At 41.9% G+C, this 12,820-nt stretch overlaps 3 protein-coding genes and 1 long non-coding RNA gene across 4 annotated transcripts; 2 read left to right on the top strand and 2 right to left on the bottom strand.

Annotated features, from left to right (window-relative positions):
• Window positions 1–184: 184 nt before the first annotated feature.
• Window positions 185–3,201, top strand: LOC104442705. Its single transcript, XM_010056103.3, is given in 7 exon segments — window positions 185–378; window positions 467–491; window positions 494–516; window positions 701–752; window positions 1,610–1,668; window positions 2,404–2,449; window positions 2,869–3,201. Coding segments are annotated over 7 exon segments (408 nt in total). The 5' UTR covers window positions 185–303; the 3' UTR covers window positions 2,997–3,201.
• Window positions 3,202–4,559: 1,358 nt separating this feature from the next.
• Window positions 4,560–5,678, bottom strand: LOC104414117 (E3 ubiquitin-protein ligase SIRP1). The gene is given in 2 exon segments (XM_010025139.3): window positions 4,560–4,844; window positions 4,847–5,678. Coding segments are annotated over 2 exon segments (879 nt in total). The 5' UTR covers window positions 5,565–5,678; the 3' UTR covers window positions 4,560–4,683.
• Window positions 5,679–7,957: 2,279 nt separating this feature from the next.
• On the top strand, window positions 7,958–9,172 carry LOC108960617. Its single transcript, XR_001988566.2, has 2 exons — window positions 7,958–8,667; window positions 8,778–9,172. It is a non-coding gene; the product is annotated as an uncharacterized LOC108960617 (long non-coding RNA).
• A 141-nt stretch (window positions 9,173–9,313) lies between these two features.
• On the bottom strand, window positions 9,314–12,599 carry LOC104414107. Its single transcript, XM_010025129.3, has 4 exons — window positions 12,429–12,599; window positions 11,438–11,478; window positions 10,337–11,358; window positions 9,314–10,241 (listed from the first exon to the last, which is right to left on the bottom strand). The coding sequence occupies exons 1-3, from the start codon at window positions 12,448–12,450 to the stop codon at window positions 10,456–10,458; spliced, it is 966 nt and encodes a 321-aa protein (XP_010023431.2). The 5' UTR covers window positions 12,451–12,599; the 3' UTR covers window positions 9,314–10,241; window positions 10,337–10,455.
• Between the last annotated feature and the right edge of the window lie 221 nt (window positions 12,600–12,820).

Genomic DNA, 12,820 nt, shown 5'->3' with positions numbered 1-12,820 from the left:
AAAATTCCGGCAACATCACTTTAATATATAAATTCTCTTTAATGTACATTAAAATTATTCTTTCCATGTTGTTCTAGTTGACGTGATCCAAATGATCATTATTTGGGACCCTTCTCCTTGGCGATGAAAAGAGAGAGAGAGAGAATAAACAGTTGCTCCACCGAAATAGAAATCAAAAAAGAGGAGGCGAAAAGAAAAGAAAAGAAAAGAAAAGAAAATCGGTGAAGACGCCGCGAGAAAGCTTGCTCGTCGCACGCTGCGCGTAAGGGGCTTAGAGAGGGTTTACGAAGGGTGGGGGCAGCAATGGCGGATCCGAACCCTCGACCTCGAGGCGGCTTCCGATGTCACCACTGCGCAGGTCCTCTCTCCAAGGACATGGTATCTCTCTCTCTCTCTCTCTCTACTCTCTCTCTATGGTTTCGAAGCTCTAACGGTCGCTCGCCGGATGCGCGCTCGATGGTCGCAGGAGGCTAGCGATTGGAACGTGTCGCCCTCATCAGAGACAGCTTCTCCATGGTAAATCCTCTCGCTTCCGCTTCGTTACCTGCATCGCTCGCGATCGCCCGAGTTCTGTTTGTTCGTCATCTCGAGGCGGTTGTCCTAGGTCGCGTCGTCTTCGGCGTGCGATCGCGTCTTGTGCGATTCCGTTCCCTTTCGGATTTTTTTTTTTTTGATTGTTTTGGCGTTGCTCGTTTCTCAGATCGGTTCGGCTGTGGGCGGTACGGCCAGCGCTTTCTATGGATTCAACCATGGTACGTGATGTGAATGCCCTGTTCTCTCTGTTTCCCTTGCTTCCTTATCCCGTTTGTTGGCTAGGTGGATTCGATTGATTCTGCGAGCAATTGATGTGATCCGATTCGTGATGTGAATTCACATGCTAATGTACTCAGGGGGACCATGGCTTTTCCGTGAATTCAGGGGAGTCGTGTGTCCTAGGTTTTATCAGTATTGTCAGTTTCGCTTAGAAACACGGTTTCTTTAGCTTCTGTTTGTTGTCAGCTGGTAGCTGATACCCACGTGCCAATCGTAGTCACTTCGACCTAGCAATTTCGCCTACTCGATCCTTCTCCTGTATTGGGGAAGGACATCTTTATGGCAGTCTTCTTCTATGGTAATTTTGAGTTCTGGCCAATTATTTGTAATGAGAGCACTGTTATGTTTAGACAAGTTTGGAAAAAGTTCCTCTTTATGACTTTGGGAGAAGTCCTCCAACCTGTTTGGTTTTCTTCTGATATTTCCAGAAAGTGAAGCTGCATAATTTACTTTATGGAATACATAAAAAGAGGACCTTCCTCATTGCCTCCCCAGCCTTGCCCTTTTGTAACAACCTCGATTCCTGAATCTGATGTTCCAGTGGATGCTCTTTATTGCAACTTCATAACATCTCGCAGTTGATGAGGTCTGAGTTTAAGAGATGAAAGCTTCTATGAATTGCCTATATCATATCTACTTTGCTTCAAGTTATTTTCCTAATAAGGAGATGGTAAAATGTGTGGTTGACTTGCGATGTTGAATGTTGACTAGTTATATTGAATGTATGGTAAGGCAAGCGTCCTGTCTTATCTTTTGTTTCCTAACCGTTTATTCGTTTATGTGTTTGCCATTGTAGTGATGCCGATTGTCCGGAGATGGGTAAAAGGGCCAATGTGGTTGCATTTCCTTATTGGTGTAAGTTCCTTATGCTTCTTTTTCTCTATTAGTTTCTTAGCTATAGCTCCTTCCTTATGTTCAGCTGATATGACATTTGCCTTTTCTGGGACTCTACGTTGTGCTGTATTTTCTCCATTATTGACTTTTCATTTCTAGACCATGGTACTTCAAATTCTTCTGTTCAATGAGTGATTGCACGGTATGTGCTTTTGATATGCTTGTTCCTGCTAGTGACTCCATCTGTAGAACACTTGAGAGCATAATTTCTATTGGTGTAAGTTTCTTATGCTTCTTGTTTCTCTATTAGTTTCTTAGCTATAGCTATAGCTCTTTATGTTCAACCGATACTAAATTTCACCTTTTCTGGGACTGTATATCATGCTATATTTTCTTCATTATCGACTTTTCATATTTAAACCATAGTACTTCAGATTCTGCTGTTCAATGAGTGATTGCTCTGTTATTTACTTTTTGATATGCTTCTTCCTGCTAGTGACTCCATCCGTAGAACACTTGAGAGCATAATTTCTAGGATGAAATGCTTAGTGCTCCTTTTTGTGGAAAGGCATTGGATTATTGAAGATTCTACTTTGAGAATCATCTAGTGGGCGATTTGATCTCTCGGACAGACAAAACTGATTTTTCTTCTACTCCTAATTATTTTTAACAAATTTTTAAGTTCCTTTGGCATGGAAATGCGCTCTATTTTTGATTGCTCAGTGCAGTCTGGTGATTGAAATTTTTGCAATGCAGGCACCTCCAGTGATAGTGTTCTCCTCAGCCTGTGCAGGATTGGCAGGTTTCTTCCCTTCTTTATTTTCTCCTTTTCCTGAATTCATTATCAGTTTATAATCATTACTTTTTTATGGATGAAAAATGGTATGCTTTCATATTTTCCCCCCAATTCCATAAAGGAAAGTCAGGTTTTGTGATTATGATGTGGTGAACAGGAGTCTGATACTATGGCTAGCAATTGAAATGACCTTTTCTTACAAAAGTTATGTGTTTAGGGCCTCCATGATCTATCTTATATAAAACCTCTATCGTTATCCAATTACCTTAATAAGCATGGAATCAATTTGTCTTTTCGTCTGTGCTCAGTGTCCAAGGTGGCACATTAAGAATCACTGTGATTCCCAGGAGTGTATTTTTTTGGTTATGTTACTATATCAAGTGTGCAAGCATCTTAAAGTGAATGGTCTTATGGGGAACATGCAGGTGGTGCGGTACCTGCTCTAGCCCAACTTGCATCTTCATCTTATCATGCAGCTGTGTCCTCCCCATTGCCTCCGTCAGCCTCTCAAGATGATAAAATGCACAAGTCAAGAACTTCATCTACCCTGTAAATATTATCCCAGCTCTCTCTCTAAGCTTGACTGTGCATGGGTGCCTGGGTGCTTGGGATAAAGAAAGAGAGTGAGTTTGCCTGTGCAGGTTAGATAAGCTTTTGGGAATTTGTTCCAGCAACTCTGTATTTATTGATCAACTCAAATGTTAACTTACATGTCAAAGCTTCATCTTTTGCATTTTGATCACTTTGGGTATGCTGTCCTTTGCACCTCATTCCATATGCTGGAAGCAAATTGGATCTCTTGCTATTTTGTCATCACTGACTCACTTGGCTTGATGCATGAATAAAAACACCGGTTATAATCGCCTAAGGTTAATGCTTACATCTCCTTTCATTGCACGGCTCATCAGTTAGAGCATTGGGATTGAAGGATGAATCGATGACATAAAAATTGAACTGCCCAATTCTGCTTTCAAATGCTTCATCCTCTATGAGCCAATCATATTTGTTTCTGCGGAACTCAAGGGCAACTGGGAAAGGAGATTGTTGCTGCTTAACCTTTCAGTTGGTGTTTTAAGTCTAGTCATGGTGGTAACGGGTTTTAACTGAGCTGTTCTGTTTATATGGGGCCACTACTTCGTATGCAGTCTTGTGTTAGAGAGCCTCAGAGATTTCAAGTATTGGACGAAGCAGATGAATTGTTAAATCATCTAACATATAATAAAGGGAAAAAGCCACTAAAAATCTAAACTTTACCAAATGAGACAAATTTATCTCGATTTTTTTTTATGACATGAAAAACTTCAAACTTTATTAGTTGTGATGTATTTACCCTAACTCTATGGCTGAAGGGCATTTTCGTCTTTTAGTTTTTTAATTTTAATTTAATTTTTACTTTTTTCTTCTTTTCCGGCGGAGGGAAGTCTGGTGGGGCGAGGGTGGCCCTCACTAGATCCGGCAAGGGCAACCCTCGCCTGACGCAAGTGAGGGTGACCCTTGCGAACGCTGATGAGGGCATTCCTTGCCAGATCTAGCCCAAGCGAGAGCTGTCCTCCCTCGACCCAGGGGAGGCCGCTCTTTTCCACCCTAGCGAGGGCCTGCCCTCACCCAACGCGGTCGAGGGTGGCCTCGCTTGAGTCCGGCTTCCCTTTGCCATGGCCGACGGAGGGAAGAGAGAAGAAAAAAAAAAAAAAAGAAAAAGAAAAAGAAAATTTAAAAGTAAAAGACGAAAATACCTTATAGTTTGGGATAAATGTGTCACTCGAGTATAAGTTTGGGTTTTTTGTATCACGAAAAAAGGTTTAGGATAAACGTGTCATGGTTAGCAAAGTTTTGAATTTTTTGCGTCATAAAAAAGTTTAGGATAAATTTGTCATATTAAGTAAAGTTTATGATTTTTGGTGGCATTTTTCCTATAATAAAAGTATCCGTCTATAAGGATCTCAAATGTGGAGTTCTTTAGATGAATGTGCAGTTCCTTTCGGAAGATGTCAGCTTGTCTTGTCTAACTCGTATATCCATCGTTTTACCAACTCTAGTGTTCACCGCCCGAATGTCAGAACTATGGTAGGAGTACTTGCTGATTCCTGACATGTATATTTACACCATAATACAAAATCTTACACTTTCTGGACAAACTGGGGTCGATACAGAAAAAGGATATATACATGTGGTAGCGGACTTTACAATGTGCATCTTATGGTATTTTTGCTCGGCCCGGTGACAGGACAAATTTGTCATGACTATCCTATAAGAGGCATACGCCTCGAGGCATTCCGTGTTCGCTGCTCTTCTCCTCGAGCATCACCTCTTTCATCCATAATCCCAAGTTTCTCGATTTTTGCACATTGGGGAGATATTCTGCATCTGCAAAGGGGGCAAGAACCGTGCAGCTCTAACCAGAAAAGATGCACCACCCATGGAATCTATGCCTACATCCCGTCTCCTTCGCTTCTTCTCCCATCTCGAATTCCTCCAAACAGATCGAGCATTGCGTCGTCTCTTTGATGGTTACTGCTGGCATGGCATCAACTGCCTTTCGAGCCTGCATGCTTTCATAGAAGCGAGAATGTCGGTCCACCCCCAGCAAATGCTGCTGAAGTGCATCCAAGTGGGTTCTTAGGAAATAGTCGGCCATGGAGGTGCGACCCTCTTCATGTGCGGCGCGACTCTGATCTTGGAAGACCAAGCCGCTATACAGTAGGTCCTCGAGCAGAATCCCTTCACTGCTCCTCTCCCAGTCATCTTCTGAGTCCGTCAATCCGCTCTCGGAAGAAAGATCACCACGTGAGCTCCTCCGAAACGAGAGCTCGATGAACCCTTCTGCATTATCTTCCCCAGTTCGATCCACATCCGAACCGATGTGCGCCGCTGCCGAGGTGATCGAATTGGGAGAAGAGTCTTCATCACCAGCCGCACCTACCAAGCCCAAAAGTATGGGAGACCAAATTGGAACTCTGTCCCCTGGATTTGGCATGGTATTATGGCTACTGATTCTTGGGGTGCGCATTTCTTGCAAGAACTTGCTCTCACATTGAGGGCATTTGATCTCAGCTTCCGTCAATGGGTTTACCATCTGAGAGCAGAAGTAACACCAGTGACTAACCACCCCGGAATCTTCCATATTAGCAATCTCTCTCTCTCGACAGCCTGACCAGCGAAGAGGAACTAGAGCAGATGAGGAAGAGAAGGCCAAGACTCTAAGGTTGTCTCCAACCACGGTCTGTTCGGATAGCTATATACACGTATGTATGCTAACGAAGGCTGCCCAAGAAAAGGAATAAAACCAATGGAGACAAATTAGTTGTCAGAATATAGTAAGAGACGCGAAGTCCTAATCAAAAGATGTGGTCTATTCTAACAAGCAAGGATGGACTAATAAAAAAATGATACTCATGTGAAAGACTATACGCTTAACTAATTGAGGGATTAGCCGCTTGTCGAACCCCTTGTTCAACGATAATATATGACCAATTTCTTTCTTACCAACTTTGATGTGATGTTTGAATGCAATCTCAACCTAAGTGGGTCGGAGTGGACTCTTAATATTTAGTCGTAAGTAAGTCTCTGTAAATTTTACAACGAATCGATTTTCTTTCTTTTGCATTCTTCTACATCTATTTCATTAGAAGGTCGCCATCTCTGTTTGTTTAGCCTTTACTCTCTAAGGTCGAAACTCATTTTTTTTCTCTTATTAATTTTTTGTTTTAAATATTTTCACTATCTTTTGTACTATTTTGTTTATATTTCTTGATTAAATAGTTAGATATATATATCCTACTTCAATTGGAAAAATTCTAAATAAGGGTATAAACTGAAGTGTCATTATTTTTTCAAATAAAAGTCCAAAGTGAACCTTATTTCAAATAAATACCTCAAATAACCATATTAGTTTTAAAGAATGGCATGGACTCATTGACTCATTGTGTAGTGAAAAACGATTTCGTCTTTAAATTTTTTCCTTTCCTTTTTTTTTTGGAAAAAAATAAACAAAATTAAAACTTTCTTTAAAAAAGAAGAAGATGAACACACATGGGAATGAGGCTCTCTCCTGCTTGTGGCTGCCACCCCATTGTCGTCGGTGGGGTAGCAATGATGGCTGATAGGGCCGTTGGCCCTTAGGCGAGGGCTAGTAACCCTTGCCCAGGCTTGGTGGCCTTCACCCAACGCCTCCCAAGCGTTGGGCGAGGGTAGGTGACCCTCACCTAGATTTGGGAGAGGGTCATCACCCTTTCCCATCTTTGGCAAGGGCTTGCTGGCCTTCACTTTTAGTTGGCAAGGGTCATTGGCCATTGCTGCCACCCCACTGCAATGGGGCGACGGTCATGGGTAGGTTTAATGCTTTTGCCTTTGCCTTTTTTTTTTTTTTTTGTAATTTTAAAATTTAAATCTAATTAATATAAATATAAATTATATTTGTACAAAAATATTCCTAATCGATTGAAATTTTTTGTTGGCTGAGGCACTCATTTAAAATAACTATAATTACTTTAGGCCATTTTTGAGATTAATATGGTCATTTTAGACTTTCATATGAGAAAGAATTTCCCCCTTTTTTTTATTGGATTTTTTCTTTTGTAAAAGTTTGAAAGTTAAAAAATGTCTTGGATTTGATTGATAATATAGAGAGACTTAAGCCATGTTTGGTAACACTTCAAAAAGTGTTTGATTTTATTATTTTATTCCCCCAAATAAAAAAAGAACAAAAAATCCTTTTTTGTTTTTTGTTTTTGTTTTTGGGAATAGACTTAGAATAAAATCAAGAAATATTTTTTTTCTTAATTCCTAAAATCAAGCTTTTTTTTTTTTTTTTGGTTTTTCTCCTCTTTCCTTTTTTTCTTCCTCCTTTTGGTCAGTTGTCGACTTTAGCCATGATTGACGATTGGCTAGATGAGAGCCGGTGATCTTGTCGAAGTGTCACTACTCCTAATGACACCGAGCCACGACAATGCTAATCGGTATGAGCCTCCCTCTGGCTCGACGAGCTCAACCTCAAGAGAGTTGGGTGAGGTTGATCTTGTCGGGCCATCTCTAGATTGGCTAGTTGAGCTTAGCCTCACTAGATCTAGGCGAGGTCAATGCGTTCAACCAAGGCAAGGTCGAGCCTCGCCCAACTCACGACGAGGCTTGGGCCAATGAGCCTTGCTGTGGCTCAAGTCAAGGAAAAAAAAAAAATTAACAAATTTATTAAAAGATAAAAAGAAAACGGTTTTGATTAGAAACTTTAAGGGTTTTATCAGAGTATTTCTATTCCCACAATAAAAATTTTGGGCAATTTACTAAGTGTCTTCAAATGCTCATAAATTATTTTTTTTTGAGCAAAAATCATTCTCAAGAATAAAATGATTATCATCCGCACCCTTAGTATATTATAAAACTTACACACTCACCAGTTATTTCGCTCAGTTTACAGAATTCAATTTTAATTTGCATTTGCAATTATCTTTTTTTGTGTTTAATTACATGCGAAGGAGTGCTATAAAATGCACACGAACCCTAGCGAGAGAACCAACTACTTGATCTTATCCGAGCAGGGGAGCGAGGACTCTCGAACGGCGGCTGAGCCACCCTGCCTCCGCCGCGGCCACGGCCGCGGCCGCTTTGGGCTGCTGGCGGCTCTCCGTCGTTTCGGTCCGTCCCGTCCTGCGATGAAGACAGCCCGCGGTCGGAGCCTCTCTACGATACGTAGGATGTGGGCAGTGATGGCCTGCGCGGGCTCTCCCACATCATCAATCTTACACGATTTCGTTTCTTCATTACATGTACATTTATATACGTATGTATGGTACGCTAGTCAACTGCAAATGTCGTGTTATTTCTGCTGGTGAGTTTCGAGAGGGATTCCGCGCGTAAAGGTCGAGACTTTAAGGCGCGCACTTCAGGTGTTTGTGAAAATGTCGCTGGTTGGGCATGAACGTGAACTCTTCACTCGGTCCTTTTTCTCAGAACTAACTTTTCACGAGACTCGTAAAGCTAATTTTTCCCGGAAATTTTCTTGCTGAATGCGGATGAAATGAATCGAGTTTGGTGCCTGAAGTGGCGGATGTAATTGTGTTTGGAGCTAGTGTCTTTGGAGGAGCTGCGATGTCTATCATTGAACTTGTCCAGGAACACTAGCTTGCCATTGAAACTTGTGCAGGAACGCTGGCTTGGAAACATTATGGTGATGTATTGTGGTAGGTGAACTCTTAAGGGCTATATGAACATGGGTATGATGCGAGTGTTGTGTAAGTGGAAACCTTGGTTTCTAGGTGCTTGAATGATCGAGTACTCACGCATTTGGGCTGGTTGACTCGTTGATTCGTCTTGTTTGTCTTGTTGATTTGTCTTGAAATAGGTGGTCGCTGATTGCGTTGGAGCTTGGCATGTCGGTCCAATTTGGTGGTTGATATTTGGTCCCCAGGCTGCTAGTGTTGAGAAGGTATTTTTGCCACCTTAAGCCGAGGCTGGAGGAAGTTGGATGATGCATCAGCAGCTGCTTGAGCTGCTGAGGGCCACGCGAAGGTAGCGCAAGAATGGAACATACTTAGCCAAAAGTCATTTACAGAGTGATGACAGGGTGATTCTGGCATCATGGGATACTCGAGTTACGCCATGAGGAGTTTGTCTTTTGTCGTCAGGAAGTATTCATTGTTATGATCGTTAAGATCAGAATGGCTTTCCTTGTCCACTGATTAATTTGTAATAAAACAATCTCGTGACTGAGCAGTTGCCTAATTTCATGTTCTTGTATGGGGTTGTGTTTTCATGTTATCTGACTTTGATCCAAAAAACCGGAGTGACTTGGATAAGTACGATAAAAGTGCCGCATCAATAAGTTAAGATCTACATGCTGACGTTGGATTTAGAAAGCTGGAAAATAGGGAAAATCTCTGATTCGCAACACTAGTTTATTCATTAAGAAGCGATTCCTCTGATGTTACAATCTCTCGAGGGGCGCTATAACCTGAAAAACTGGGTACCCAACCCTGTACATGGAGATACCCATGGCACGAAGTAGGATTGAACAGCAAAAGCTTCCCTCTCCTCTGCTTATCAACCATCGAGAATCGAAAACTGCAACTCCATTTGGTGAAGAACAGGTTACCCAATTTCAGTCCAGATGAGGGTACCTTCGCCCGTACTAGGGCAACGAATTGTATGAATTTGTCAACAAAATGCAAGAGCAATAGCTAAATGCTTAGGCTCCCACGAACCTCTAGCATTAACCATTACAAGTGCAACAACTGTTTAGCACCCCACCTATGCACAAAATCATGTGAGAACTGCTCAGTTGCAACCATGTGACCTGCATGAGCTGCTATATGCGGTATTCCTAGTTCCACCATGACGTATATGTGAAATTGAAAGCCTATCGGCCTTGGTTTCTCAAAATGATAGCCTTGTGTGAGGACGGAGACTGAATTAATGCAGCACAAAGTGGATTAGAGGATAGTAGAAATTCAGCCAGGGTGGAAATTTTAGCAAGACATCAGTAATTTCATGAAAATCTCTACAGCCAATATTCCGAAACACCAACTCCTTTCCTTTTATCAAGTATCAGAATACGATGTCTCAGATTCACTAAAGCGACTTCATTCATGTCAAGCACAAAAAACCTTTCGGGTGAATGTATGCCAAAATATGTGCCTGACCAAATCTAACTCCACAGTTCATTCAAATGGACTGATTCAATCCTTTCCGTGGACAATTATAGCTCTCCAACTCATCTCATTTGAGATATTGCTGACCCCAAAAGAGGTCCAGGAAAATGTGTGACAACAATGCATCCAACCCGAGGCTAGTATACAAGAATGCCTACCTGGAAGTCGAAGCAAGTCAAGCAGGATCAGAATACAAGAAGAATCTATGGAGAATTAGAATCTCGATCCAGTATGAAGGTAGATGCTACATTACCTTAACTAGAAGAAACAGGACTACTGGAAAATACATGGTCCACGACTGGCAGCTTGCTAGAGGATGAACTGGCCTTGTCGGAGACTCTTTTGTGGCAAAGATCTTTACTACTGCTCCCCTTAAAAGTAGATGCCTTTTAAGCTGATTCCCCAATGAAGAACCACCAATATTCCAACGCTGAACAACCCAAGGCCACTTTTCTTTAATCTATCCTTAGTATGTGCTGAGGCTTTGTCATTTTGATCAAGCAGATCCTCATCTATCACAACCCCTCGACTTCTCCTTAAAGATCTTAATGCCATCTGCAACGACTCTTTCACAAATGGAGATTCCGAGGTAGGTCCAAGATACTTCAGGCACAAAGGACATGGAGGGTCATGAATCTGGGTTTTGGGGGTCATGTGCTCCAAGCAATCTGCATGGAACACGTGGCTGCAGGGAAGTACCCCAGCAATTGGCATGTCATTGCCACGTAAAATCCGATGGGAACTCCATGGTGACTTCTGCTGTAACAATTTTCCACAAATTCCACATTTCTGATCCACTCCACGGCCATGAGGTGATGCAGTTTCCTCCCTGTCCGTGTTATCTGTAATTACGCACCTTTCTCCATCAAACCCTAGATCGTAACTACTGGCATTACTCCACCTAAATCCATCTCTTCTTGAGCTTGTGTTGAGATCCGGAGAAGCCTCTAACTTTCGGAGCTCAGCAAGAGCTCTGTAAAATTTGTCCTCTCTATACAGACCATCTTCATGCCAGTAAGATGGCGAGATACGATCCTCACCAGGAGTCGACCTGCCGAGGCTGCTGGCCTGGGCATCATCAAAGGTCTCGAAGTCGGACACTGGATTGTGAAACAACATTGGGTAAACAGCTTTTGACAAGTGAGAGCGTCTAGAGTGACGACCAGGAAGAAAGTACGGTTGCTGTCGTGTTGACTCCCAGGTGTCAAACTCTGAGAATGACGATGGGGAGCCAAAACTGGGGGATGCTGCAGCTGCTTTCACAGGAAGATACCTCTGAACAGAAATGCACATAGGATTCAGTACTAATTCACAATGAAGGTAACACCGTTCAGAAGGTGAAAGTATCAGTCACCTCAGTGCACGGCGGAAATGGAGATGCTTCAGACCTTGATCCTGGTCAAGGAAAATACAACCATGATCATTAAGAACACCAAACTCAATCAGAAGGAACAGAAGGAAGTAACAAGAAGTAACACCTTTCCGCCTAATCCAAGAGAAGAAAAAGTTGGCACAGTTCTTCAAACCAACGCATGAGTTAAGACTGTCTTGGCCAATACACATGCTAATGATGATGATGATAATGATAAAGAGAATGACATGGATCTATGGAAAATGCATGCACACTAGAATTGATAAGAAGAATGCACAGAACACAAACAATTCCGAAGTCAACTTTTCATGCAAATCTCATATACTGATTTATATTCCTAGGGATACACACACTTAACATACATATATCATGTGCTTCAATTAACAATGTCTGTATTGTCATTTCGGGTTCTCCTCAAGCATGGGGAGCTCAAAATATAGCTTCAATCACGGATCTGTTTATCACTTGGCCAAAAGAAAAAAGTGCCTCTAAAAGGTAACATAAGAAAGACATGCTTCGTATCCTTAAGTCCCATTTCATCAAATAAAATTTAAGCAATTCCACATCACCAGCACATACGCACTGTGCATTTTTGAGACGTCCTACGGCACATGTGGTCAAGATTCATACAATAATCTTATACATAAACTAAGTGCACTAAATTAGAATTTAATGCCAAAGAACTGATCTGTCAATCCCTAAAAGAAAGTTTTCTGCCATCTTGTTGAAAAAAATTTACAATGTACACTTAGGAAAATTATATGCAGCAAAGGAAAAGAGGACCCCTTTTTACAGATGCGTATGAGCAAGATGAATAATCATAAGAAAACTGTCTCATGAAATTGAAAGGGCATTCAAAATCTATACATTCTAACCTAAGCGAAAACAGATGTTTAATCATCCTCATAATTAGCATCCAAAAAACCACTTGTAAGAAATTAGAATAACCACTAAAGAGAATAGAAAAGATTACCTCCAACTGAAGGACCAGCCATCTCGCCCACTTTGAATTTTTGTAATGGTGAGGTCCACCGCCTAGATGCCTGAGCACTATTTGGAGGGCCATCATTATAAGAAAGTACACCATCAGACACCGAATGGTGATGGCTCGTAATCCTATCACTACCCAACCTGCTTCTGCGTCTCTTGCGGTTCGAGGAAAATGATAACCTGTTAGTTCCATAACCTCGAGGTAGCACATCTGATTGCAATCTACAATCCCATATCCTTGACGGAGGAGGTGAGAAGCTAGAATTTGTCCGCCAATGTGGTTGACCTCTATCCGTGGAGTTATCGCCAACCCCCAATTCTGTGCCTGGTTTTGATCCATGTGGCCCAGCGGCCACACAACAAAGCGCACCCGTC

This window comes from Eucalyptus grandis, chromosome 1 (assembly GCF_016545825.1).
Source record: "Eucalyptus grandis isolate ANBG69807.140 chromosome 1, ASM1654582v1, whole genome shotgun sequence".
Classification (NCBI taxonomy): domain Eukaryota; kingdom Viridiplantae; phylum Streptophyta; class Magnoliopsida; order Myrtales; family Myrtaceae; genus Eucalyptus; species Eucalyptus grandis.
Note: the sequence above shows the minus strand (reverse complement) of the source record. Positions and strands in the feature narration are given on the sequence as shown.

What these genes read in the sequence shown, in the direction of transcription:
- LOC104414107 (XM_010025129.3), bottom strand. Translation starts at nt 12,450, where the DNA reads ATGGCTGGTCCTTCAGTTGGAG. An exon ending in GGCTGGTCCTTCAGTTGGAG is followed by an intron (nt 11,479 to 12,428) that starts GTAATCTTTTCT and finishes TTCCTTGACCAG; the next exon opens with GATCAAGGTCTGAAGCATCT. An exon ending in CATTTCCGCCGTGCACTGAG is followed by an intron (nt 11,359 to 11,437) that starts GTGACTGATACT and finishes ATTTCTGTTCAG; the next exon opens with AGGTATCTTCCTGTGAAAGC.